Source organism: Equus przewalskii, chromosome 10 (genome assembly GCF_037783145.1).
Source record: "Equus przewalskii isolate Varuska chromosome 10, EquPr2, whole genome shotgun sequence".
Taxonomy (NCBI): Eukaryota; Metazoa; Chordata; class Mammalia; order Perissodactyla; family Equidae; genus Equus; species Equus przewalskii.
In genome coordinates this window covers 8,036,455-8,059,517 of record NC_091840.1, presented here as the reverse complement: position 1 = coordinate 8,059,517, position 23,063 = coordinate 8,036,455, and the positions used below count along the sequence as shown (strand labels likewise).

The 23,063-nt window shown below is 55.5% G+C and overlaps 1 protein-coding gene across 2 annotated transcripts in view; it reads right to left on the bottom strand.

Moving 5' to 3' along the window:
• SDK2 (sidekick cell adhesion molecule 2) overlaps positions 1–22,054 on the bottom strand; it is a 273,541-nt gene extending 251,487 nt beyond the window's left edge. For both annotated transcript variants that reach the window (XM_070560092.1, XM_070560093.1), the window contains exon 1: positions 21,061–22,054. In XM_070560092.1, coding sequence (XP_070416193.1) covers positions 21,061–21,124 — 64 coding nt within the window. In that variant the 5' untranslated portion in view covers positions 21,125–22,054. The remainder of the gene's footprint in view (positions 1–21,060) is intronic.
• Positions 22,055–23,063: the final 1,009 nt, after the last annotated feature.

Sequence of the window (23,063 nt, the reverse complement as noted above, 5' to 3'; positions counted from 1 at the left end):
CAACTATGTACTGGGGGAATTTGGGGAGAAAAAGCAGGAAAAAAAAAAAAAAGAACATTGGCAACCGTTGTTAGCTCAGGTGCCAATCTTTAAAAAAAAAAAGAGAGAAATGAACGGATAAACTGCAGTGTGTACATATAGTGGAATATTATTCAGACATAAGAGGGAATGCAGGAATGAAGTACTGATACTTGCCACAGCATGGATGAACCTCAGAAACATTATCCCAGTGAAAGAAGCCAGACACAACAGGTCACATACTGTATGATTCCATTTATATGAAACATCCAGAATAGGGAGATCTATAGATACAGATGGCAGATGGGTGCCTGCCAGGGGCTGGAGAGAGGGGAAATGGGGAGCAACCACTTCATGGGTACGGGTTTTCTTTTTGGGTGATGAAAATCATTTGAAATCAGATAGAGGTGGTGGTTATACGACATTCTGAATATACTAAATGCCACTAAATGGTTCACTTTAAAACGCTTAATTTTATGTCATGCGAACTTCATCTCAATGAAAAAAAACTCCACTAGAAAACTCAGAGTCTCACTGGCCTGGAGAACTAGAGAATACGGGGCGACCACAGCTGCTGGCAAGTGAGGGTGAATCCTGGGAGGAGGAGAGCCCAAGGGAGGAAGCCCCAGTTCTGTGCACAGACTGCCCAAATCTCGGGGTGCCCTGTAACCAGGCCTGCTCAGGGCAGACCGCAGCAACCCAGCAGAGGATAAAGGAACCGAACCGAGATCTGAGCACCTGCCCCAAGAGACGGAATTTGCAGTTTGAATCAACTAAGTTAATTCCCACTAAAACAAAAATAAAATCAATACTCTTTGAAGAAATAGAACAGAATTTAGGTTCTCCTTAACGTAACAACTACAATGCCCAGGATACATCCCAAAATTACTCTACAAACAAAGAACCAGGAAAATATGACCTATTCTCAAATAAAAAACAATCAGCAGAGGCAACTCTGAAATGACTAGATGTTGTAGTTAGCTGGCATTGATTGTAAAGTGGCCACTATAACTATACTCAGTGAGATACATGACACATGCTTTCAATGAATGTAAAGACATCAAATCTTTACAGAGCTAGAAAATATATATATATTGATAAAGGCATATGGAAATTTTAGAACTGAAAAATATAATATGTGAAATTTTAAAATTCACTGGATGGGCTTAACAGCAGAATGGAGACAAGAGAGCAAATAGTGAGCTTGAAAATATACGTATAGAAATTATTCAATCTGCAGAACAGAGAGAAAAAAGATTGAAAAAAGTGAACAAAGGCTCAGGGGCCTGTGGGCAATACCTACACACCGAATGTAAGTGGTAGAGAAGTTCCAGAAGGAGAAGGAAGAGAAAAGGGGGCTGAAAAAATATTTGAAGAAATAATGGCTGACATTTCCCCAAATTTAGTGAGAGACATAAATGGACAGATTCAAGAGGGTCAGTGAACCCTAAGCAGAATAAATACAAAGAAAATAAAACCCATGGCTGGACACACCAGAGACAGACTTCTAAAAGCAGAGATACAGAAAAAGGGTCAAAGGCTTTCGCGTCCCCTTCTCAGCTACCCCTGTTCTGTGTGTCCTGGCAAGGGAACAATGAGAAGGGCTCGGCACAGCTCTAGGTATCAACCCACGTGTCCTCTGGAGTCAGCCGCCCACTGCCCACATCCTCTCCTGCACAGGGGATGCTGTGCTCCAAATTTCCAAACTTCAGAAGGCTTCTCCCAGTTTCATTTCTGCTCTGCCGTGGGCTCCAAGTACTTTTCTCTCTGTTGAACAGAGAGGTCAACGACAGCAGGGAAAAAGCTTTTTATCCCTGGGCTGCCAGAAAGCCAGCCACACATTGGAAAGGGGATCCGCGACCCCCCTCCATGCCCCCACTGTCTCTAGGTGCATATTTAGGCGGATGCCCTCAGCCAGACACAGAGGTCTCCTCTCCTTGTGTGCTTCTCTCTGGATCTGCAGCATGACCCTCTGGATTACAGAAATTGGGGCTGTTTCTGTGGCCAGGACAAGTCTTCTTAATAGTTCTCAGTCTTTCCCCTCAGTCTCTTGCCTTGAGTGGAGGGAGGCAGGGAGGCATGTGACAGCCGCTGAGACCCAAATGCTCCCATCACATCACCTGGGCTTAGAGTGACTTGCAAAGGACACTTGGACAAAGTAAAGAGAGGTGATCCTTTCTTCCCGGGCTCCACCCACTCCTCCTAGGGGACAAGTGTTCCAAAAGGAGCACAGAGGAAACAACTTCTACAGGGGTTCTCCAGGATCCAGGATGGCCCAAAGCCTGGGCCCCATTCTGGCAGGGTTGGGGCTGGTGCCGGCTTTCAGCTTTTGGAGCTCTGAACTGCAAAGTCCTCAGCTTGGCATCCAAGGGCCTTGATCACCTTCTTCTTCATCGACATTCCCAGGAGAGGCAGCAAGGACCCAAGACTCTACCTCTCCCATCCCGCACTTGACTCACGGTCCCACTGTCAGGCCTTCACAGTGGCCTCTGCCCGGAATTCTCCGCCTGAGCTTGCATCTCCACGTCGCAACTACGGTGCATCTTTATGTTTGCAGTTCAGATACTCCATCTTCCACAAAGTCCCTCCTGATTCCCCCAGGGGGAAGGCATCTCTTCCCCATTTGATTATTGCTTCCTGTTTCATTTTGATTTATTTAACAAATACTTAATGCAGTGTTAACTATATGCCAGAAGCTCTTCCAAGAGCTTTACAAACAATATCTTGTTTAATCCTCACAACAACCTCACGAAGCAAGTACTACCATCTCCAATTTACAGATAGGGAAACTGAGGCTCAGAGAGGCTGGAGTGCTTGACCACAGCCAAATAGGCTGCCTGGCCCTATGGTCCTAGCTCTGATCCTCGACCTTAGCTCTCCACTGCTCTGTAAGGGGCTGGAGGCCCCATCAATTGGTTGAGTAGAGGAACAGGGAGTCCCAGTCCTCTGCCCAGGGCCCTGAGGGGCAGAGGCGAGTAAGGAGGGAGGAGGCCCTCCCACCCCACTCCAAACCCACAGAGCTAGAGCGGGAGGAGAGACTGGGGAAATAAGACCACCTCTAAACCAGCGCAGTTCCCTCTCTGCTCTGCCAAAGCAGGGACGGGCAGGGAGGCCTCACAGAGCTAGCCTAACGCCACCTTGGGGCTCTGACCCCATGACGGTCAATTCCACTGCACCCCACCTCCTCCCAGACCCCGGCTCACTCAGCTGCCTGCCACCTGTGGCTCTGGCTGGGCTGCCCTGCGCTTCTCCCTGGTGTGGAAAGGATCCACGCCGGTAGGGAATTGCCCTTCAGTGAGTGACGTACTCCCACAGGGGCACTCCTGTGCCTGTTCTCCTGGAGAAATTTTGGTTTTATTTACGGGGTGATTCCTTTTCATGTTCTCCTTCCCGTATCAAAGGTGGCATCACAGACAGACCATTAACAAGGCAGGGACTCTGTGTTGATTTCCCAGGAGGAGGATGGGGTGGGACAGCTCGGGCCCCACGCTCCCTCCCAGGCCTCTCCACCAGCGGGGCCGGGCTGGGGCGGGGATGCAGCACTGTCTGCACTCTGAGCACAGGGAACTGGGATCTGAAAGAGACCAGTTTTAGCAACCAGTAGCTTCTCCATGCATCCTCCGTGGAAGGTGATGGAAGTGATAGCACGTGTTTCAGGAGGGCCCCTGTCCTCTCAAAATTTATCTTAAGACAGCAACAGCAGCCAATGAATCCAGTACTTCCCAGACTTTAACGTTCATACACGTCACCTAGGGATCTTAAAGTGCAGATTCTGATTCATCATCTCTGGGGTGGGGCCTGAGATTCTGCACTTCGAGCCAACTCCAAGTGGTGCTGATGCTGCAAGGACCGTTCTGAGCCACTCAAAGCACTGGCGCCTCTGAAAGCCCTGAATTAACCCGGCTGGACCTGGGGAAGACACAACCATAAGAGGGGTGGTAGAGGTAGTGCTTTTAACAGTAACCACTATTTCCTGAACAGCTACTATGTGCCAGATGCTCTGTGCCACTGCCGACTGTAGAAGAAGAATCTATCCAGTGTTGCAGAAGGATTTTCCTGGTCTCCCTCAGGGAGTCAACAGGGAAGGAGGAAATTGGATACAGAAGATTAACATTTTATGAGCAATGTGTATTGCTGCCCCCATTTTACAGATGGGCTAACTAAGGCTGGGAGAGTATCAGTATATCACCAAGGTCCTACACCTAGCAAGCCGCAGGGGCAGGATTCTAGCTGAGGTGTGCTCTGACTTTGAAGACGGCGGCATTGCATATGCAGCTTCTCATAGGATAAGGAGACAGACAGCGAGAGCAGCACATACCAGACAGGACCAGACAAGCAGGCACCCCAGACACGGGGCTGAATTCCAGGTCCCTCCCCGCCATTCTCCTGCCCATGATGATCGAGACCTTCTTCTGGACAAAACTTCACGGAGAAGTTTCTATGCTTGCTCACCGTTCTGCCTCACCTAATCTTCCCCCTAGGGCCTGAGACAAGAGAGCCCCTTGGCATTTCAGCCCAGGGAGGGTAGTGGGGGCCGAGGGAAGACAGGAGAAGGAACACAGGATCTTAGATGCTGGATTCTCTGCTGGTACACACCACGAAACCAAGGCCAGGAGAGAAGAGGGGATCCTTGAAGGGTCTCCCCAGTGGGCAGGGCCGGCCTCACGGGTGAGTGGCCTGTGCAGTCACAGGGGCCTTGGTCCTTAAAAAGGCCGCACCTTGCTTTAATGCTCTGTGGTCACCATCTTGGAAATCTTAATAATCTGTTCATAAGAGACCTGCATTTTCATTTTGCACTGGGCACTGCGAATTACGTTGCTGGTCCTGCAGAGGGCTAGAGATTGGACCCTACTTCAGAGCTGTTCCTAAGGTGTCGTAAGCAAACAGCGCTGAGCTGGCCAGAGCTGCGTGTGATGGGGCAGGCCAGTGCAAGCCCACACCTCCACGGGGGCCGGAGCCCGCAGCACTGGAACACAGATGGAAACTTCCCAAGAGCTGTAGTGTGAGGAAGGACCTTCTGGGGGCTGGGAAAGTGTCATGGCAGAACGATGCCTGCAGGATGACTAGAACAGTGCCCACGCCCTCCCTTGTCTGTGGCGACAGACTAATAGGTTGGCTCCGGCTGGGGTGCGGAGGAGACGGGCCAGCTGTCTTCGGGGCCTTGGCCTCTCCAAGGAAACCACCACCCAACAACACCCAAACCCCGAGGGCTGGGAGGATGCAGGGCACTCAGCTGTGCCAGGCCTGCCCCGGAGCTCCATGTAATTAGAGCCAAGCCCTTCACTTGGCTTTCGGGATTGGCCAAAGGAGAAGAGCCAAGTGGAGCTGATTCAGAAGCTCTGGCCTGGCCCGGAAGTCCCAGCGCAGAGGGGAGGCCTGGTGGAGGAACCAAAGCCAGACATTCATTCCTCTGGGGCCCCTGTCCCCCAGGAGACAGGTGCTGGCAGCAGGCAGAGCTGTGGAAAGAACGTGGAGCCCGGGGCAGGACAGGGACAGAGACTACATCAGGCCCGGCACATTCTAGGAAGACAGTGATGGGGAGTGGACAGTGTTCTGGAGCCTTGAGGGCAAACCCCAGGGTCTGAGCCCCAGGGGCCTGGCCCATGGTGGGTCTCAGAGGGTTTCCCAAATCACACGAGTTTGGAACCACTGTGCCAGGGACAGACGGGCAGTGTTCAGTCTACTGGGGGGTGGCCTCTTAGCCATGTACACCTTCTCCATTTCGGCCTTCCTGGGCCCAACAGCACTGGCTGGGAGCCCAGGATCTCAAGGGGATCTCTGCGACATTGGACAATGGGCGAATGCTGCCAACATGAGCATCTTAAATTTTTTGAATCAACTCTCCTGGCCTGTTCTGTGGTCCAGAGGATGGCTGACTCCAAACTCATGGGGGTTGCTGTGAGGGTTAAAAGCGTTAATTCACATGGCACCCTCAGAACGGAGCCTGGCGGGGGGTGAGCATCCTGTGAATGGTAGCTGTTAGCCAAGCTCACAGATTCCAAATGCACTTTTGCATCTCTGGAGTCAGGATGCATCTTACTGCAGATTAAATGGCAGCGGTTTTTTCTTCGTGGCACATAAAATAATGACGTGTCTTACAACTGGTGTCTTAGGTTCAACCAAATACGGGATGACAATGACGATGATGGCGATGATGATTACACATACGGGGTTGCATCTTTTTCAGCAACGCCTCCTTCCACGTGAGCTGAGTTCCAGGGTGCTGTTGAGTGCCCTGTTCCATCTGGAAACAGGCATGGAGACCCTAGGTTACTGGAGAGGGCAGGAACTTGGGGTCCCCCAGGGAGGGTGCTCCTGGGAGAGGAAGACAAAGTCATGGGCAGAGGCTGTGACAGGCTGGCAGAGTCCTAGACAGATGGGTCAGGAGCACAGGGGTGGAGGTGGGACAAGGCTGCTGCAGGAGCCCCTCTGACTCACAGAGGAATACCCCACGTGCCCCACAGACCACGTGTTTGGTCTGTTCCCAAATATTACATCAGCCAATCCTCCCAGAGCCCTGGGAGTGTGAGGGAGTTTTGTTTGTTTTAAATCCACACTTAACAGATGAGGAAACTGAGGCTCAGAAAAGCTAAGTGATTTGGCCAAGAGCATTTAGCTTATAAGTGGCAGAGCCTGGCCAAGTTATGGGCCAGCAGTGCAAATAGGGCCGTGCCATTCTGCTCATCAGCAGTTTAGAGGGGGAGCAGGAGAGGCAGAGAGGGCTCTGGACAGACGTAAGGCTTCCAGCACGGCCAGTGGTTGAAACTCAGGCTCTGGAGCTGACCGCCTGGGTGCCTGCCTGAGTGACCACTTACAAGCTGTGGGACTCTGCGCAAGCTGCTGGAGCTCTCTGGGCCTCAGTTTCCTAATCCATAGAATTGGGGAATGCACGCATGCAGAGGATTTAGAACAGGTGGATGGGAGCTCTTGTTATGCCCTGAGTTTCGGTGACTCCAAAAGCTGATTGCCCAGGAGATGAGCTGCAGGGCCCCCCAACCCTGCCCATGGGCCTGTGTGGCTGGGCCTGAAAGGTGGGGTAGCAGAGGGGAGCCTAAGCTGAACGTCTGGGGAGGAGGCTCAAGGAGTGACTCCCCACGCTGCAGAGGGAGACCTTGGGGTGGATGGGAGGAAAGGTGAGAGGGGGCCCCCTTCCAAATCCACACCCAGGGCTGGCTCTGGACTCACTCTCTCCCTCTGGCAACGGCCCTAGCTGCTTTGTGGCCGGCCTGTCTGCACCCAGACCCCTGGGACCCCAGCCTGCTCCTCTGGCTCATGGCCCCAGTGGTCCTGCAGCTCTCCCACGTCCCAGTGTAGTGGATGCGAGTGCCCCCATAGCTCAGATGGAGCTGAGAAAGAGGGCTCAGAGACACACAGTCCCACCAGAGGCTGGCTTTTTGGCTGAGGTGTCAACAACTATGGTGGGTGGAGCCTGTCAGGGGGCGCGATGTCCCAGGCTCCCGACTCTGTGGCTTGGGACCCCTCTCTCGGCTCTCTTGGCCTCACCTCCTCCTTTATAAAACGAGAAGCCCTTTGTAAACTGACCATAGTGGCTCTCTGAGTTCACCTACAGTTTAGCTCACCTCCTGCCCCTTATGGGGGCTCCAGGGCCTCCAGGGGAGGGATATTGGGAGGACGACCACAAGCCGAGACAGACAAGTGGGAGAGTCCCTGTGCTTCTGTGTGCTGCTCCGCTCCTGAGCCTGAAGATCTAAAGGACGGCTGATGCCCAGGAGGGCACGCGTCCCTGAGTGTGAGCACCCTCAGGGTGGGGGCCGCGTCTGAGGAATCCACTCGATACCGTGCGCACTTGCTGCCCGTAACTGCTGCTTGGCAACAGAGAGGATGAAAACGAAGGCCCCATGGAGGTTCTAAGTCAGTGTCGAGAAAGAGAAACGAAACGCATCCGGGCTGGAAAAGGCATTAAACGGTCTGCATTTGTAGATAACCTGATCACCTATGTAGAAAATCTGATGGCGTCTACAAAAAAGTTGCTAGAACTAATCATTCCGTCTAGCCAAGTCATAGGGTACAAGATCACACCTCAACATCAACTGTATTTCTAGATCCTGGAGGCAAACGACTGGAAGTTTTGCGTTTTCCTCTTCTGTGGCCCAGGATTCGCCGGTTCCCATCCTGGGGGTGGATCTACGCACCATTCATCAAGCCACGCTGAGGCGGCGTCCCACGTAGCTGAACTAGAAGGACTCACAACTAGGATATACGACTATGTACTGGGGCTTTGGAAAGGAAGAACAAAGAGGACCGGCAACAGATGTTAGCTCAGGGCCAATCTTCTTCACCAAAAAGCATACTTAAAAAAAAAACAACAGCATTTACAGTTGCGTCACGAAATATGAAGTATTTAGGGATAAATCTGACAAATGATATATAAAACCTGTACTCTGAAACCCACCAAACATTGCTAAGAGAAACAAAAGCTCTAAAGAATGGAGCGATATCCCATGTTCAGGGGCAGGAAGACTCAATGTGGTCAAGAGGTCAACACGCTTCATCGTGATCTCTATTATCAATGCAATGCCAATCAGAAATCCCAGCGGGGTTTTTTTGGAAAAAAAAATGATTCTAAAATTCATATGGAAATGCAGAGGACCTGGAGTAGCCAAAACGACTTTGAAGAAGAACAAAGTCAGAGAACCAACACTACCTGGTTTCAAGACTTAGTACCAGGCAGCAGTACCCAAGACAATGTGCTCTTGGTGTAAAGACAGACAGATGGATAAATGAGGCAGAAGAATGTCCAGAAACAGACCCACACACACACACGGACAGCTGGCGTTCAACGAAGGTGCCCCGATCATTCAGTGGTGAAAGGGAAGTTTTCAAAAAACCATGCTGGAGCAACTGGATATCCATTTGAAAAAGGAACAGATCTATACCAGGCAGGGAGGGGTTCCTAAGGGCACAGGAAACTTTAGGTGGTGACAGCTATGTCTGTTGGTTTGATTTGGGTGATGATTTTTCAGGTTCTACCTGTGTCAGAAATGATCAAGCTGTGCTCTTTAAATGTGTGCAGTTTATTATGTCAGAACAAAAAGAAAGCCCCGAGTGTTCCCTAAGGAAGACGGGGGCTCCTCCCATCCCACAAGACGTCAGCTTCAAGGTCTCCTCCCATGAAGCTTCTGCTGGGGTAGCATCCTCAGGTGGTCTCTGGACGCCGGTCCCCTGGGTCCCACCTGCACGCAGCACCCTTCATGCTGTCCTGTGTTACCCACCACATGCTTGAAGCCCTCACTTGACCGTGAACAATTTCAGAGCAGGGACCTGCCTCAGCCATCTCTGGCTCCCAGGCACTGTGCTTGGCGCACAGTAGGTGTTTAGAAAACGCCAGGTGAGCAAATAGAGGTTTTGTCATTCATGGACACATCAGGGTGACTTTGGAGCTTCTAGCAAAAGCTGCTGCAGCCGGTGGTAACTTCCCTCCGTGCCCCGCCTCTCCCAGGAAGGACGCCTCTGGGCTGGTTAGTTGTTTTCTTTTAAGGAAGGACGTTGGCAGCAAGAGCTTCAGGTGGTGAGGAAAGAAGAAAGGAGTGAGCAGTGGTCACACCCCCCCACATGCAAGGCTATGCGGGAATTTCAAGTGTCGTCTTAATCGAGCTTCACTATTGTCCCCTGCGGCAGAAGCAGACAGAGTCCACAGCAGCAGAAACGGCCCAGCACCGCGGCACCCCAGCTTCTCCTCAAGTTTCTCGGCCAGGCCTTCCCAAAGTGTGGTCCCAGGACCAGCAGCAGCACACGACCTGGGAACCTGTTAGAAATGCAAATTCCCAGGGCCCCACCCCAACTGGCCCCATCAGAAGCTCTGGGGGTGGGGCCCAGGAATCTACATTCTAGCAAGCCCACCAGGGCATGGATGCAGGCTCAGATGTGAGCCCACGGCCGGCGGCCACCCTCTCATCTCCATCAAGGCTCCAAGAACGTGCTCCTGAGGACCCGGACCCGAGGGCACTCACACTCACTCAGCCTCTCTTCAATCCCCAGGTGCCCCAGGGCCTGCACCGTGAGGAGGCCACTCCCTGCCCCCATCTGTCAGCATCCTGCAGGCACATCTCTGCTTCAGCTTGGCACTTAGCTGGCTCAGAGGATCCAGGGCCCCCTGAGCTCTTCCATGGCAGAGGCACAAGAGAAGTCGGCCTTAGAGGTCTGGTCCCCACACCCTGGGGCTGGACATTCCAAGTTCCTGGACACACAATAAGTCCTAACATTGCGGGCGAGGTGGCAGGCAGGGCGGCGCAGACAATGCGGCTTGTGTTTCTCCCCACGTCTCCTGCAGGCTGCTCTCAACCAGGGCTCTGCGAGGGAGGCTGAGCCATCCAAAGCACAGCGGTCCCCTCAACCAGTCCTGCTTGCCTTTGCCCAAGGCCCAGGCTCAGGCCGGGGCCCCTTGTCACACCCTCCCTCGCTCCCCAGGCCCCAACAATGCTCCTTTTTCCTGGAGGTTTCCAGGACCTTCCAGGTTCTTCATCCTCCAAGGCCTTGGGAGAAAGGATTAGCTCTCTTCTTCTCTGTCCACCTCCAGGTCTCCATCCAGCTGGGGCAGGGGAGAAGGGGCAGCAGGCAGAGCTCTCCAGCCCCCTGAGCCTCCGCCAGAAGCACCTCCTCTCGCCCGGGCTGATCTCTCTTCATTAGTGCGATCGCATCAGCACTGACAGCAGCGCATTTATTCTGCCCCGACGACAACATTTTTCACCCCGTGATGCACAGCCCGATAATGAGCTTGGGGCAGAGCTAATGAGGAACTCCCCTCGGCCTTCCTCGGCAGCTCTGGGCCCCACACTGGCCTGCCCGCCAACCCGCCCCGTGCCTACGGGTGCTCCGCCAGGGCAGGGAAAAGGGGCTCCACATGGGGACGGCCAGGGCCCCTGGGCTGAGCCCACCAGAGCGGTGTGAAGCTAATCAGCATGGCGGCTGTGGGGAGGAGAGTTCAAGGTTGACTGAGCAAGAAGGCGTGAGGGCCGGGCACGGTCCCAGGACAGCGGCACCTCCTCCGGTCTGGGTGCTGGGTCCTTGAGCCTGGGCAGCAGGAGGTATAAACGGCGATGGGGAGGGCTGGCCGCCCGATGGAAGCCTGGGAGTGCATGGATCCCTGGGGTCGGCTTCCTGAAGCCCAAGAGCCTCCAGGGGAATTGGGAGGGGGTGACAGAAACTGATCCGGAACATTCAGTTAGTGCTGCATGGGCAGCGAGAGGAGCTCAGGCCTGCCGGGGCTGCTGCAGGGATGCAGGCGACAGTCAGGCCCTGCTTTGCCAGAGCCTGGTTCTCCGGGAACCTGGGCTCTCCTGGAAGGCCCCACACGTTCATGAGAAAGACCCCGTGCAGTGGACACAGCCACCAGGGCTCGATGCCTCTTGCTACGGAGAGTCTTCAGGCCTCGCTCAGTGCTCCGCCCCAACTCTGCTTCAGTCATGACCGTGGTGTTGCTGATGCACTGGGTGGCTCCCCAGCGCAAATCAAAAGCGGGTGGGGGGGGTCCAGGGAGCGTCCAGGAGACAGGCCCCCTGATGGTATGCAGCAGACTGGGTGAAGCCGGGGGAGGACCCGGAAAACACCAACCACCCAAGGTCATCTAGGGTCCCCTAGGGAGGAACCGACAGCCTTCCCCTCACACCCACCACCCTGTAAGGTCTCGCCTTCACCAGTCATGGCGCATGGCTGTGGCGGCCCAGGGTCGGTACCGTCTGGGGTACAATTGCTTTAGGAGATAGATATGTATATAAAACATTACAGAAAATTTTAAATACAAATGATTGAAAAAGATATATGTAAAGCATCTTAGAATCTTACAGACGATGCGACCCAAGAGATCATCTCCTTCAAGTTTTTCAAAACCAAGTTTTGACACATATCCCAGGGGGTCCAGGAAGCCATGGGGCAGACGTACCACATCTTCCAGCAGCATCAATTGGCTTTAAAACATCCTTTGTGTGTTAAAATAGAAATCAGATAGACTATGGAATGGAATGCAAAATTTCATGTATTTAAAAAGGAAAATATGAAAAGGAAAAGGTCGCACAGAGAGCGGCAGCTTCAGGCTGCACGGCCAGATCCGCCAGGGCATGTGGCCACACTCCTCCACCACCGGAGTCCATCACAGAAGAGCTTGGAAATGCAGTATGTAGGTTCCCACGTTTTCCCAATGAGGACAGAGAGACAAAGGGACCCAAGGAGAATCGGTCGCAGCCTCTGAGGCCCGCACAGGGTCACACACCTGTCACCTTCTCTCTGCCATGACTATTACACCTACATCACTTTTCCTTAAAGGGTTAAATTCATTAACTGGGAACAATAATTTATGTCTAATACCTCTATCCTTGTTGATGAAGGGTTATTATCTAAACTCAAGGAGTTTATAATTAAAGAAATCAGTCACACACACATTAAAAGATAATTCAGAATCAACAAGGCCAAAGTGCCAACTGAGACATCTAGCCCTTCGGCATCCTGAGAGCCTGGAGGCCTCTGGGAGTATGTGCTTCAGCCGTTGGACCTTGGGGGAGAACAGGGTTGCAGAAGGGGAGAGAGGAGGGGAGGGTGCCGCTGGGCTCCCGGGTGGCGAGGGCAGCTGGGCACAGTGGAGGGCTGGGCGGGGGTGGTCACGGCCATGCATGGGGTGGGGTCGTGGAGGGCCTGGTGTGGATACCACAGCGGCAGGGAAGCCACTGGGTGAAGGCCTGTAAGTATGGGGGTGAAGTGAGGGATCTCAGTCTCTGAGACCTTGTGGGTGAACAGATGGGGCACCAAGAGAGGGCTCTGAGTTTCCTCACAGAGAGGAGAGGCCATCCTGGGCTGCACCCCGGGCCCTACCCCTGTGCCCACCCAAGCTGGGGAGAAGCTTGTGGACAAATGAGACAGTTCCCAGATCCCAAAGCAGCGTGGTGAGCCATTCCTGAACGTGGATGTCTCGACCAGGTCAAAAGCAATGGTCTGGGAAGGAGCTGATCTGCATTCATTGTCTCTTTCTTACAAGTCAAGTGACCTTGGCAAGTTACTTAATGTTTCTGAACTTCAATGCTAACAAGGTTGATAACATTAATACTTTCTGGCCAAACTCCTTCACAGGTTGGGGAGGAGAGAAAATGAGATATCTGCAAAAGCTACCCACAGAAATTTGAGGATTTATGAAAGGATCCAATAAAAACGTTCACCTTAAGGCCTGAACGGCTGATAATAGCTTACTATGTGGCTTCTCTGGGGCATATCTGCATTTTAAGCTGGAGGCAGAGAATGTCTTAACCAAATAAATAAATCCCTAAGAGTGGAAGTTTAGATGCCACTGGCAGGTCTGTGAGAGACAAAGGGAACAGAGGCATTTGGGGTCAGGGCACAAGTCAAATTCTAGGTCCAAAGCTGACCCTGCTTTCCCAGATGCCAAGATGACAATAATGACAGTGATGAACGCTTATTCACTGTTTACTATACAGTGAGCTCTGTCCTAAGAGCTTAGCACATCTCATTAAACCTTGTCACTACCCAATGACATAAAGACTAGTGTTATTCCCATTTTATAGATGAAGAAACTGAGGCACAGATAGGCTGTGTAACTGATCCAAGGTCACCTGAGCAGTAAATGACAGGTGGGATTTAAACCCAGGGAGGCTTGCTGTCCATCTGGTGGCCCCTTCTGGCCTGGCTCTCATGGTTCGAGGCAGGGATGGGGCATCTCCACCAGCTTCACCACTGACTCACATTCTGTGGTGACAACCCAAGTGTCAGGTGCCCAGATGCACTTCTGACCGTCATGCAAACTCTGGGCAACATGACCGCCTCCCGTGTGACCCTCTGCACCTTCACACAGGTGCCCGGGGGAGGAAGATCCAGGGTCCTGGCTCCAGAAGGCCCCTGGGAGTCACCCGTGTCCATCCCAGAAGCCAAATGAGCTGCATCACGGCAAATAATATTTCCTCCCCTTGGGATTATCACATCATCAAAATTTCATCACCCTCTGGGTCACTAATAGCTTCCTATGTGACATCAAACTTTAATCGCTTTTCTTCCCCACTCCATTCAGTTTAGAAGACTCTTGTGTGGCTCGGTCACTAGTAAGCCAGTCACAAATGCCCCAAGTGACCTTAAGGAGACTCCCCTAATATCTCTGGGTCATCCCAATCCCCGGGAAGGGACAGGAAAAAGGAGGAGAGGGAGGCAGGGATCCCCTTTCTGACCTCTCGTGTTCTGCCAAGTTAAGGCCCAGTGAGGACACGACCAGGGCAGAGGCAGGAGCCAGGAGCATCCGGAGGAGGAGGAATTCCAGGGCTGTTTCCAGACTCCGCCACCTGCCCTGGACCAGCCCCGTCTTCCAACAGCACAGCTGTCTGAGCATCTCTCACTGGGAAGGTACTGGTGAAGAATGTCATGGAGGCAGAGAGCAGCCTGGGGCAGGGGAAAGACGACAGGTGTCGGGGTCATAGAGCCCTGGGTTCAAATCTTGACTTCCCAGCTGTAGGGCCTTGGGCAGTTGACAGCTCTGAGCCTCAGTTTACCCACATGTTGGAGTCGCAGGAGGCAGGCAACAGATGTAAGGCACGGAACACTGTCTGACCCATGAAACCATGCACCGAACATGAGCTCGCTTCCCTCAGCAGACCCCTAGGGTGGGGAGGAAAGGCTGCATCATTCTAAACTGGGGAAGAAGCAAAAGAAAGGGGCAAAAAGAAGATGCGGGTGAAGTGCACAGTAAAGATACCAGGGTGGAAAATCTGAAAACTAACCCGACCTGAGACCCTACCTTAAGAATGTTTGGAGGGGCAAACACGGAAGCAGAAATACAGTTAAATTAGCTTATTAAGGGCTTATGATACATCAGGCTCCGTGCTGCGTGCTCTGCTGTGTCATCTCATCTACTTCTCCTGGTATTTCAGACAAGGACATGGGGGTTGAGAACGTAAAGTGACTGAACCCAAAGTGTAACCAAGTGACAGAGCCTGAACCCAGGTTGGCCCCATTCCAAGGCACTGACCCTATACATGCTGCTTCTCAACCGCTTAAGGAAAAAAACCCAAAAGCAGCACAAAGTAATAGCACAGATGGGGAGTAACTCCAGCAGGCTTAGGGACGGCCCCGCCTCATGTAAAGTAATCCTCGGCAGGAAACGCACTTCTGGAGACCAGCGTCGTCTCGTGGTTGTGAAGGGACGCCTGACATCACCAGTGTGCATGGAGATCCTGTCCTCGCTCTAGCACACGAAGGAAGCCTGCACTTCCCAGCTCCCTTGACACTGAGTGGGACCACGTGATCAGTTCTGGCCAATGGGCCGCAAGGGGAAGTGATTCGGGCTACAGCATTTAAACACTGATGCCAGTCTTCCTCTCTTAACTATTTCAACCGGCACCTCCAGGCACGGATGGGCATTACTCCCCAAACCCCTACCTGTCCTCCCAATCTCCTGCACATCATAAAGGTGGAGTTCAGCTGGTAGGGATTCAGCAGGACCCGGGGGGCCACTCAACCCGGAGGCCAGGCTGCTAGAGGCAGCTTCGCCCATGGAGCCAGAGGCGGGAAGAGCCAGGAATGGGGCAAGAAGGTCTGAGCAAGAGCTCCAGGCTCAGTGGCAACACTACTCCGTTCCACGTCCTCCTGGGCTGGGACCTCTGGCGGGTGGGGCTCCCGTCCTTAGGGTGCTTGGCTGGGCAGTGCAATGAGGGCTCCATGGCAGGGGTTGTATGTGATATGCAGAGGAGCTCATGAGAGTAGGGGACTGGTCAGAGAAGAAGCTGGAGAAGCAGGCAGGGGGCAGATGACAAAGAGTTTTATGCCTCAGGTATGTGTTCTTTCATTCATTCATTCTTCATTCACTCATTCGTATTTGTCCAGCTCCTGCTACATGCCAGGTAAGGCTCTAGCAACTGGGAAGAGGGGTGAACAAACTGTAGTGAATAAAATAAAGCCCCTTCCCCGATGAGAGAGACCAGCAATAAGCAAATAAACAAGTCCATACACGTGGGACGGAGCTGAGTCTATGGAGAAAGTGAAGCCGGGCAGGGGGGTATGTCTGGAGATGCTGTGTTATCGGGTGCTTTGGGACAGGTAAGGGACTTCGGAAAAAAGTCCAGAAGGAATTCAGGAGTGGGCCTTGCAGACATCTGGGAGGAGTGGGCGCGGCCGCAGGGACGGCAGGAACTTCAAGCACCAGGTGGGAGGCCAGGGAGCGACGGTTAAGTTCTAGCAACAGAGAGGCGGTCAGTGCGGTGGACGGAGTGAGTGAAGCCGAGGTTGGAGAGGAGGCCGGTGTGGGAGTGAGGGCGTGTGGTCGTGACAGCCTCGCACCTTGTGGCCAACACATTATAAGCACTTAACCTGAGTTAAGAGCATTTTTAAAGTGATTGGGATAATCTCACTTAACATCCAATAAAACCCTATGAAGTAGATACGCTACTTTGACTGTCTCCTCAAGCTACAGCTGAGGAAACCGAGCCTCGGCTCAGAGTTGCTCAGGGTGGAGGCAGGGGCCAGAACCCAGGCTGGAAGCCACCCGCCTTGTTGGTGCCACCAATATCAGAAGGAGAGGGGGCCTCGGCAGGCTCCCCGGGCTCAGGGAGAGGCTTCCTGGACCAGGCCTGGCCTGGGGAGTCTGATGAGGCGAGCTGGGCAGCCCCTCCCTTCCCCCCAGGACCCTGAGCAGCCCGGGATGGTCCCTTGCTCAGCACGGCTCTCTGGCCCTGCCTCCTGCCCAACGTGTGGGACGCCGAGGAGCAACTGGGATGTCGCAGCAACCAGGCTTGTTTTCCTTTCCATTACAGCCAGTGGGGCGGCTGCCGGCAGGCACTCCAGGCCCATTTGTTGCTATTGGCCCCAAGGCCCCAAATTACGATGACTAATTCCCACCGCTTTAGGCAGCTCCAGGGCCGTCTGCGGCAACGCGCTCCATGGGGAGCCAGGGTGGAAATCCCGCAGGCATCACTGTAACACCCAACATCAGTTCCAACTCAGTCTCCTGACTCCCCGAGGGGCTGGACGTCAGAGGGACGAGGAGGGGGTGTTCCAGCCAATCAGAGGACTCCTTTAACAGCAGCCAAATCCTAGGGTAACCAGCCACAGGGAGGCCAATTACTTCATCAGCAAAAAAGCACAACTGTCTAACAACCAGCTTGTTTCATAAGGTAGTGAGTCCTCCATCACCAGGGGTACGCAAGTAGAGACTGGATGGCCATTTGTCCCAGGTTTATGGACAGAGGACAGCACTAGATGACTTTCCACGTTTCTTTCAAGTCAAATACACTGATTCATGCTAGTCCTTAAGACGGAGAACAAGTTCATTCTTCCTTACCGTTTAGCTTACAGCCCAACTGTGTCCTGTGGTACAAAGTCAAACGCATACCAATACGCAGTTTAACACATCATTTTAAAGTCGGCCATTCAGGCACTGTTTAAACAGAGCACTGCTGTAAAGGATTTGGCCTCTTTCCCAGCCTCCCTTCCCTGATGGAACAAGGTTCCTGGCCCCTACTCTGGCCTTCCAGCAGAGGACATAAGGGAGAGGCGGTCGATAAATATTTGCTGAACAAATGCATGAGGCAGGTGTCAGGCTGCCAGCGAGATTCGGCCTCCGGGGGTGGGGTCCCGAGTCTGTCCCTCCCAGGCAGGGGCCATCCACTGCCCCAATAGAAACACCAAACTGTCACTCATCTAACCACAGCCGGAATGTTCCAGACTGTCCAGCGGAAACCAAGGGGTGCATAGGGTGACGGACAGAAGGGTGTGAGGAGCAGGGATGTCCCGGGCCCACTCTCGTGGTGTGGGACTTTCGACACATACCAGCCGAGAGCCCCAGGCAAGCGCGACACTCAGCCTTGTGGTAATTAGCAAGAGGCCCTGATCAATAAGTTATTTTTTGCTGTCAGTAATTAATAATTACAGCTTAGCCACACCATGTAATTAAACTTTCATCCTGCTCCCTCGTGTGCTGTTTGCCTTTTATTGTGATTAGCTCCCAGCACTAAAGTTTCTCCCTCTGCAGCCTGCGGGAGCCTGTGGGGCTGGCCCTCCCAGCCCTGGTTCAGGCTTTCCCACTGCCGGGGTCACTCGGCTCAGACCCCCTTCTGTTCCCCCCAAGGCACTATTCTCTTGAAAGAACCTTCTGGACTAGCTGGCTGGGCTGCTGCTGCCCTCCTTCCAGCCTCCTGCCTCCTCAGGATGTCCGCCAGCAGTAATCAAGCTTCGTGGCATATGAGAAACCTTGCAAGGCGCTTGTTAAAATGCAGACATCCAGGCCTACCCAGACCTTCCAATCAGGGTGGCTGGGAGTGGAGCCCTCGGAGACACAGGGGTGCAGCTGTGGAAGGAGTAAAAGAAGGGCCTTAGGTGAGGAAAAGGCATGCAAGGGTTGTTGGTGGGTGGCCGGGAACTGCTCCTCATGGTCCTTTGGCTTACAGTGTAAAAGCAGTTGGAACAACAATCATAATGACAACAATTCCTCTTTATTAAGCGCCATCTGTGTGCCGGACACTTGCGGGGGCCTCCCCTGAACACCTCGAATCCTCACGTCCACTCTGCTCTTTCTACAACATCACTGCACTTAGTTTGGAAAATGAGTATGAATCACGTGACATTGAGTTTCAGGAGGAAATGGTCCAGCGCCTGAAAAAGACGAGGCTAAGTCTAGATAAAATCCGGCGGTGACCATGTGAGGTTTGTCCCAAGAGAGGAACGCTGCTGGGTCCGTCACTCTGTGTCATGACTGGAGGGCGGGTCCCGTGGGCTCAGAAATGACAAAGAGTGCCAGTGGCTTCAACCACCCCATAGGGTTAATGGCAAGGAGAAACAAAGAAGAAACTCTGCTCTCTAACCCCAAAGTACATAAGAGATGCCCCCCCCAGCGCCGTGGCCTGACCCTGTCCTCCACCCCACCTCCGACACCTGAAGGCAGCCTGGGCTGACACCAAGTTCCCACAATCCCCTGCGTGGTTTGCTGCCCAGGAGACAAATGGAGGAGAGTACCCGACGATGCTGGAAAAACGCTCTCTCGGAGCCAGAGCACACAAACGGAGCAGCAGGGGACCTGGGCAGCCACACTCAAAAAGGCAGCAAACAAGAGAAGCAGGAGAGGGAGTGAATCAATCAAAGAGACCTTCACGGCTTCCGACAGGGCCCCTCGTGTGGGAAGCATGGGGATGGGAGGTGGCCTGGCCTTCACTTCAGCAGGACAGGTAGACTCTTGGCCTCAGGTGGATGGGACAGGTGTGGAGGTGGGGCACGGACGAGACTTGATGACCCAGAAGGAAGGACCTTTAGGCACCCTGGGGACTCCTTATGGGCCTGGTCCTGGATGGGACAAAAACTAGCGAGTCACCTGCCCAAGGAAATGATGCCATTGCTGGAGTCTGCACCCTAATTACGGTAGAGGGGTCCAGACAGAGGCAGACACCCCTCAGAGCCCTCCCTGTCTCCTGGCTTTCGCTTAGCAACCCCATGGGCATCTCAGAGCAAATCTGTGAGGCGCCCTGGGGTAGATTACAACACGTTCCTAATCTGCCAGCCCTCCAGACCTCCCGGGACCGGCCAGCCCACTCAGCTGCAGATGCCCCTAGTTCCAGGGAGACAGGGGCTTAGAACTCACCTGGTCCCAGTCCTGACTCTGTCCCCAGATCACCCAGCAGCCTTGGGCAAGTCACTTAAAGCCCCTGGACCTCAGTTTTCCCATCTGTTAAATGGCTACTAGAATAGGATGACCTCTGAGATCCCTGCCTGCTGGAAGATTTTATGATGATCATAAAAATAATAATAACTTTCATTACCTTACATTTATAGAGCCCGTTACAAAATTTCTAAGTGCTTTAATGCAAATTACACTGTAAAATCCTACCCTCAACCCTGTGAGTGAGAGCTGATTTTTTTTTCATCTCTTTGATCTTGGCTCTCTGGAATGCCTGATGCTGGGCGCACTGGGGTCCCTCCTTCCCCGCGGCTCAGCGACCCCAGAGCAGGGAATGGAGCCCTTTGGAGGTTGCAGCCTTGGCAGACCGGCGCCCCCGGGTGGGTCCAGGACCCCTCCCGAGGCTGGAAGAGGGAAGGCCAAGCCCCACGCGTCCCAGAGCTCCATCCAGGCTTCGTCTCCCTCCGCCCCCAGCAGGCGCCGCTCGGACACCGCTGGCACCACTGTCTGGATCTGAGAACCCCAAAGGCAAGGAAGCGCCGGTGCAGCCGCCCTCCCCCACTGGGACCTGCCCAGGGGCTGGGGGGATGTCTGGGCATCCGCCGTCTGGAGGAGGGCAGCGAGGATCACGCCCCCTCGTCCTTCGTAACACTCCCATCCCCAAATCCACCAGCCCTTCTCCACTGCGAGGCTGCTCCAGGCAGCCACAGGTCACAGCGGCGGCTGCAGAGACAATTGAGCCGCCAGTGGAGCTGGAGGCAAAGGCGGGAGGCTGTGTGTCTGGGGGGTGGGAGGCGAGAGGGCCTCAGACCCTCCCTGTGCACCACACCCCGGTGGGTCCCGGACTGCACGCGCGACATGGGCTCCAGGCCCGCACCCCGCAGCCCCCCAGCCCCAGCCACCGGCCCGGCAGCCAGGGGCGGGCTCCGGTACGTGGCCAGGCCGGGCAACTGCCCTCCCCGGGACGACCAGCCGGCACCCAGCGCCCGATTCAGACTCCTTCCTCGCGTCCTCCCACCCCACTCCCTCGCCCGGGGAAGGCCAGCGCCTGCCCGGCGAGCCTGCCCTTCCCCGTGGACACCCAGCGGGGAGCCAGGAACCCGGCCTGAGGAGCCGGTGCCGAGCCGGCACGGAATGGCGCGCTCCTCCCACGCCGGCCGGGGGGGCACCCATAGGGAGCGTGGGGGATGGCGACTCCCCACCTCATCATGGGATCTTCTCAGCCTATCTGAGCGACGCCTCCCGGCACGGACCCCACCATCCTCCATTCGGAAGCCACAAGTCTCCGAAAGACTGCCCCACCCCCCGAAACTCAAGGAAGGGTCGTGAAACTCCCTGGAGGGGGCTAAGCCGGCGTCCAGGAGGCCATCGTGGGTCCCGCGAGCTCCCGCCCCCCCAGCGCCTCCCCAACCCTACGTGGGGGTGACCCTCCGTACCTTGGGCTCCGGCCACGGGGATCCGATGCAGGGCCAGCAGAGTCCAGATGAGCAGCCCCCACATGGTGACCGGCCTGGTGGGAGCCGGGGGGATGTCCTCCGCACTGTTTTATAATCCTCGTGGGGTCTGGTGCTCCGCGGCTTCGCCGGGAGAGAGTCTACGCAGCTCTGGCCCCGGGCGGTATATGTCCGGGAGGGGCCGCTCAGGCGACCCCAACCCTTCCTCCTCCGCTTCTTCTAAGTCCGATCCGGCGGCGCGCCCAGAAGGCGAGGGGCGAGCAAAGAGAAAGAGGAGACGCCGCGCTCTCGGACTCGGGGCGCCTCCCTCCCTCAGCACCCCAACTCCGACTTCTTTTCCCAGGCAGGGCGGTCTCCGTGATCCGGCTGAGTCGCGGGCCGAGCTCCGGAATAAGCGGACAACTTCAGGAAACTTCCTCCTGTGGCCACGTTGCCCGCCCCCCGCCCCCTCCCCGCCCCCTGGTTGGGTTCTCTGGGCGGACGCAGTCACCGCTGCTCCAGGCGCCTGGCCCCCGGGGCCGGGCCCGAGCGGGGCGTGGCGGCAGACGCGGGTGCAGGGGTTCCTTCAGGGGCGCCGGTTCCGGGGGGCGCGGTTAGCATAGCGGGCCGAATCTCCCTGGAGCTGAAGTTTTCTTCTCTCTAACTTTGCAGGCGGCATCTGGCGGGGCCGAGCCACCCCTTTCGGGTCCACCGCCCTGGCGCCCAATCCAAGGATTCTCGGTCCCTCCTAGGGGCGCCGGGCCCGGGCGTGACCTCGGCTCTGCGCTCAGCGGGCTAGCAAACTTTGAGGGTCCGGGGACCCGGCGCGCAGCCCCGCGCGCCCATGTCCGCGCCGGCTGCGGGGCGGCGGGGACGGCTGCTGGGCTCGGCGACCTGGGCTGTCGCCGGCGCCCGGCACGGAGCCTCCTGCCGGCCCGAGGATGGAGACCGGCGGCTCTGCCCTCCGCCGCGCCCTGGCCGGAGCTCTCGGCGAGACGCACGGAGAGCCCGGCGGGCAGCCCCGGCTCCGGGGGCGCGGCGCCTCCTCGGACGCCCGGCGCTCGCCGGCCGCCCCGGCCCGAGGAGCAGCGGCCGCCGCGCCAGCCCCAGCGCCTCGGCCGCGTCGCCACCGCCCGCCTCGGCAGCTGCCGCCGCTTGCCGAGCCCGCCGCCCTCCGCTTCCCGGGCTCGGCGTCCGGAGAGCCGCTCCTGCCTGCGCCGAGCCGGAGCTGCGGGGGCCGCGTGAGCCGGGGACGAGCGCGGCGGAGGCGGAGGCGGAGACGCGGAGAGGGGGGCCGAGCGCTACCCCGTGGCCGCGACTGGAGAGCAGCCTGCGCGCGGGGCGGGGGGGGCGGCGGCGGCGGCCCGGAGCCAGGCCCGGGAGCGAGCCCCGCAGAAACACAATCCGGCTGCGCGGCCGCGGGGGCCCAGCGTCTCCGGGACCCGCCGGAGGGCAGCAGTGCCCACCCCGTATCGTACCGGGAAGAGATGCGCCCCGGGCCCCTCCGCTCTCTCGGCCTTTCCTTCCGGCCTCGGCCCCGCACCCCTCTCTCGAAGGCCTCATCTGATTCCCACTCTTTCCCATAGCCTGGACCCCCAACACTCTTCCCAGACATGGAGCGACAGGGTCGGAGGCTGTGTTGGGAAGAGGGCGTCCGTCAAGTGGTCGATCCCAGTTTCCCCTTTCCAGGTCAGGCTTTCAAAAGTCTGGAAACGCTCAGGGCGGAGCGCAAGACAAAAGGGAGGCCAGGGACTTACAGATGGCTGAGAAAGTGAAGTTGGTGCCAAGGCGTATGCATTCTTTGTGTCGTCTTTTTTCTTTTTTTCTTTTGAGCTCCGCTTGCAAAGGGTAGAAGAACTGGGAATTGGTGAGTGAGCCACAAAGAAGAGCACTGGGCCGTTTCCCGCCTCGTGGTCCTGAGGAGTGAGCGGGACCAGCACCCTCAATGGCAATGGCGAGAAGCCCAGCTCCAGTTTGCAGGACCGGGTTAAACTTTTCTGGGCACT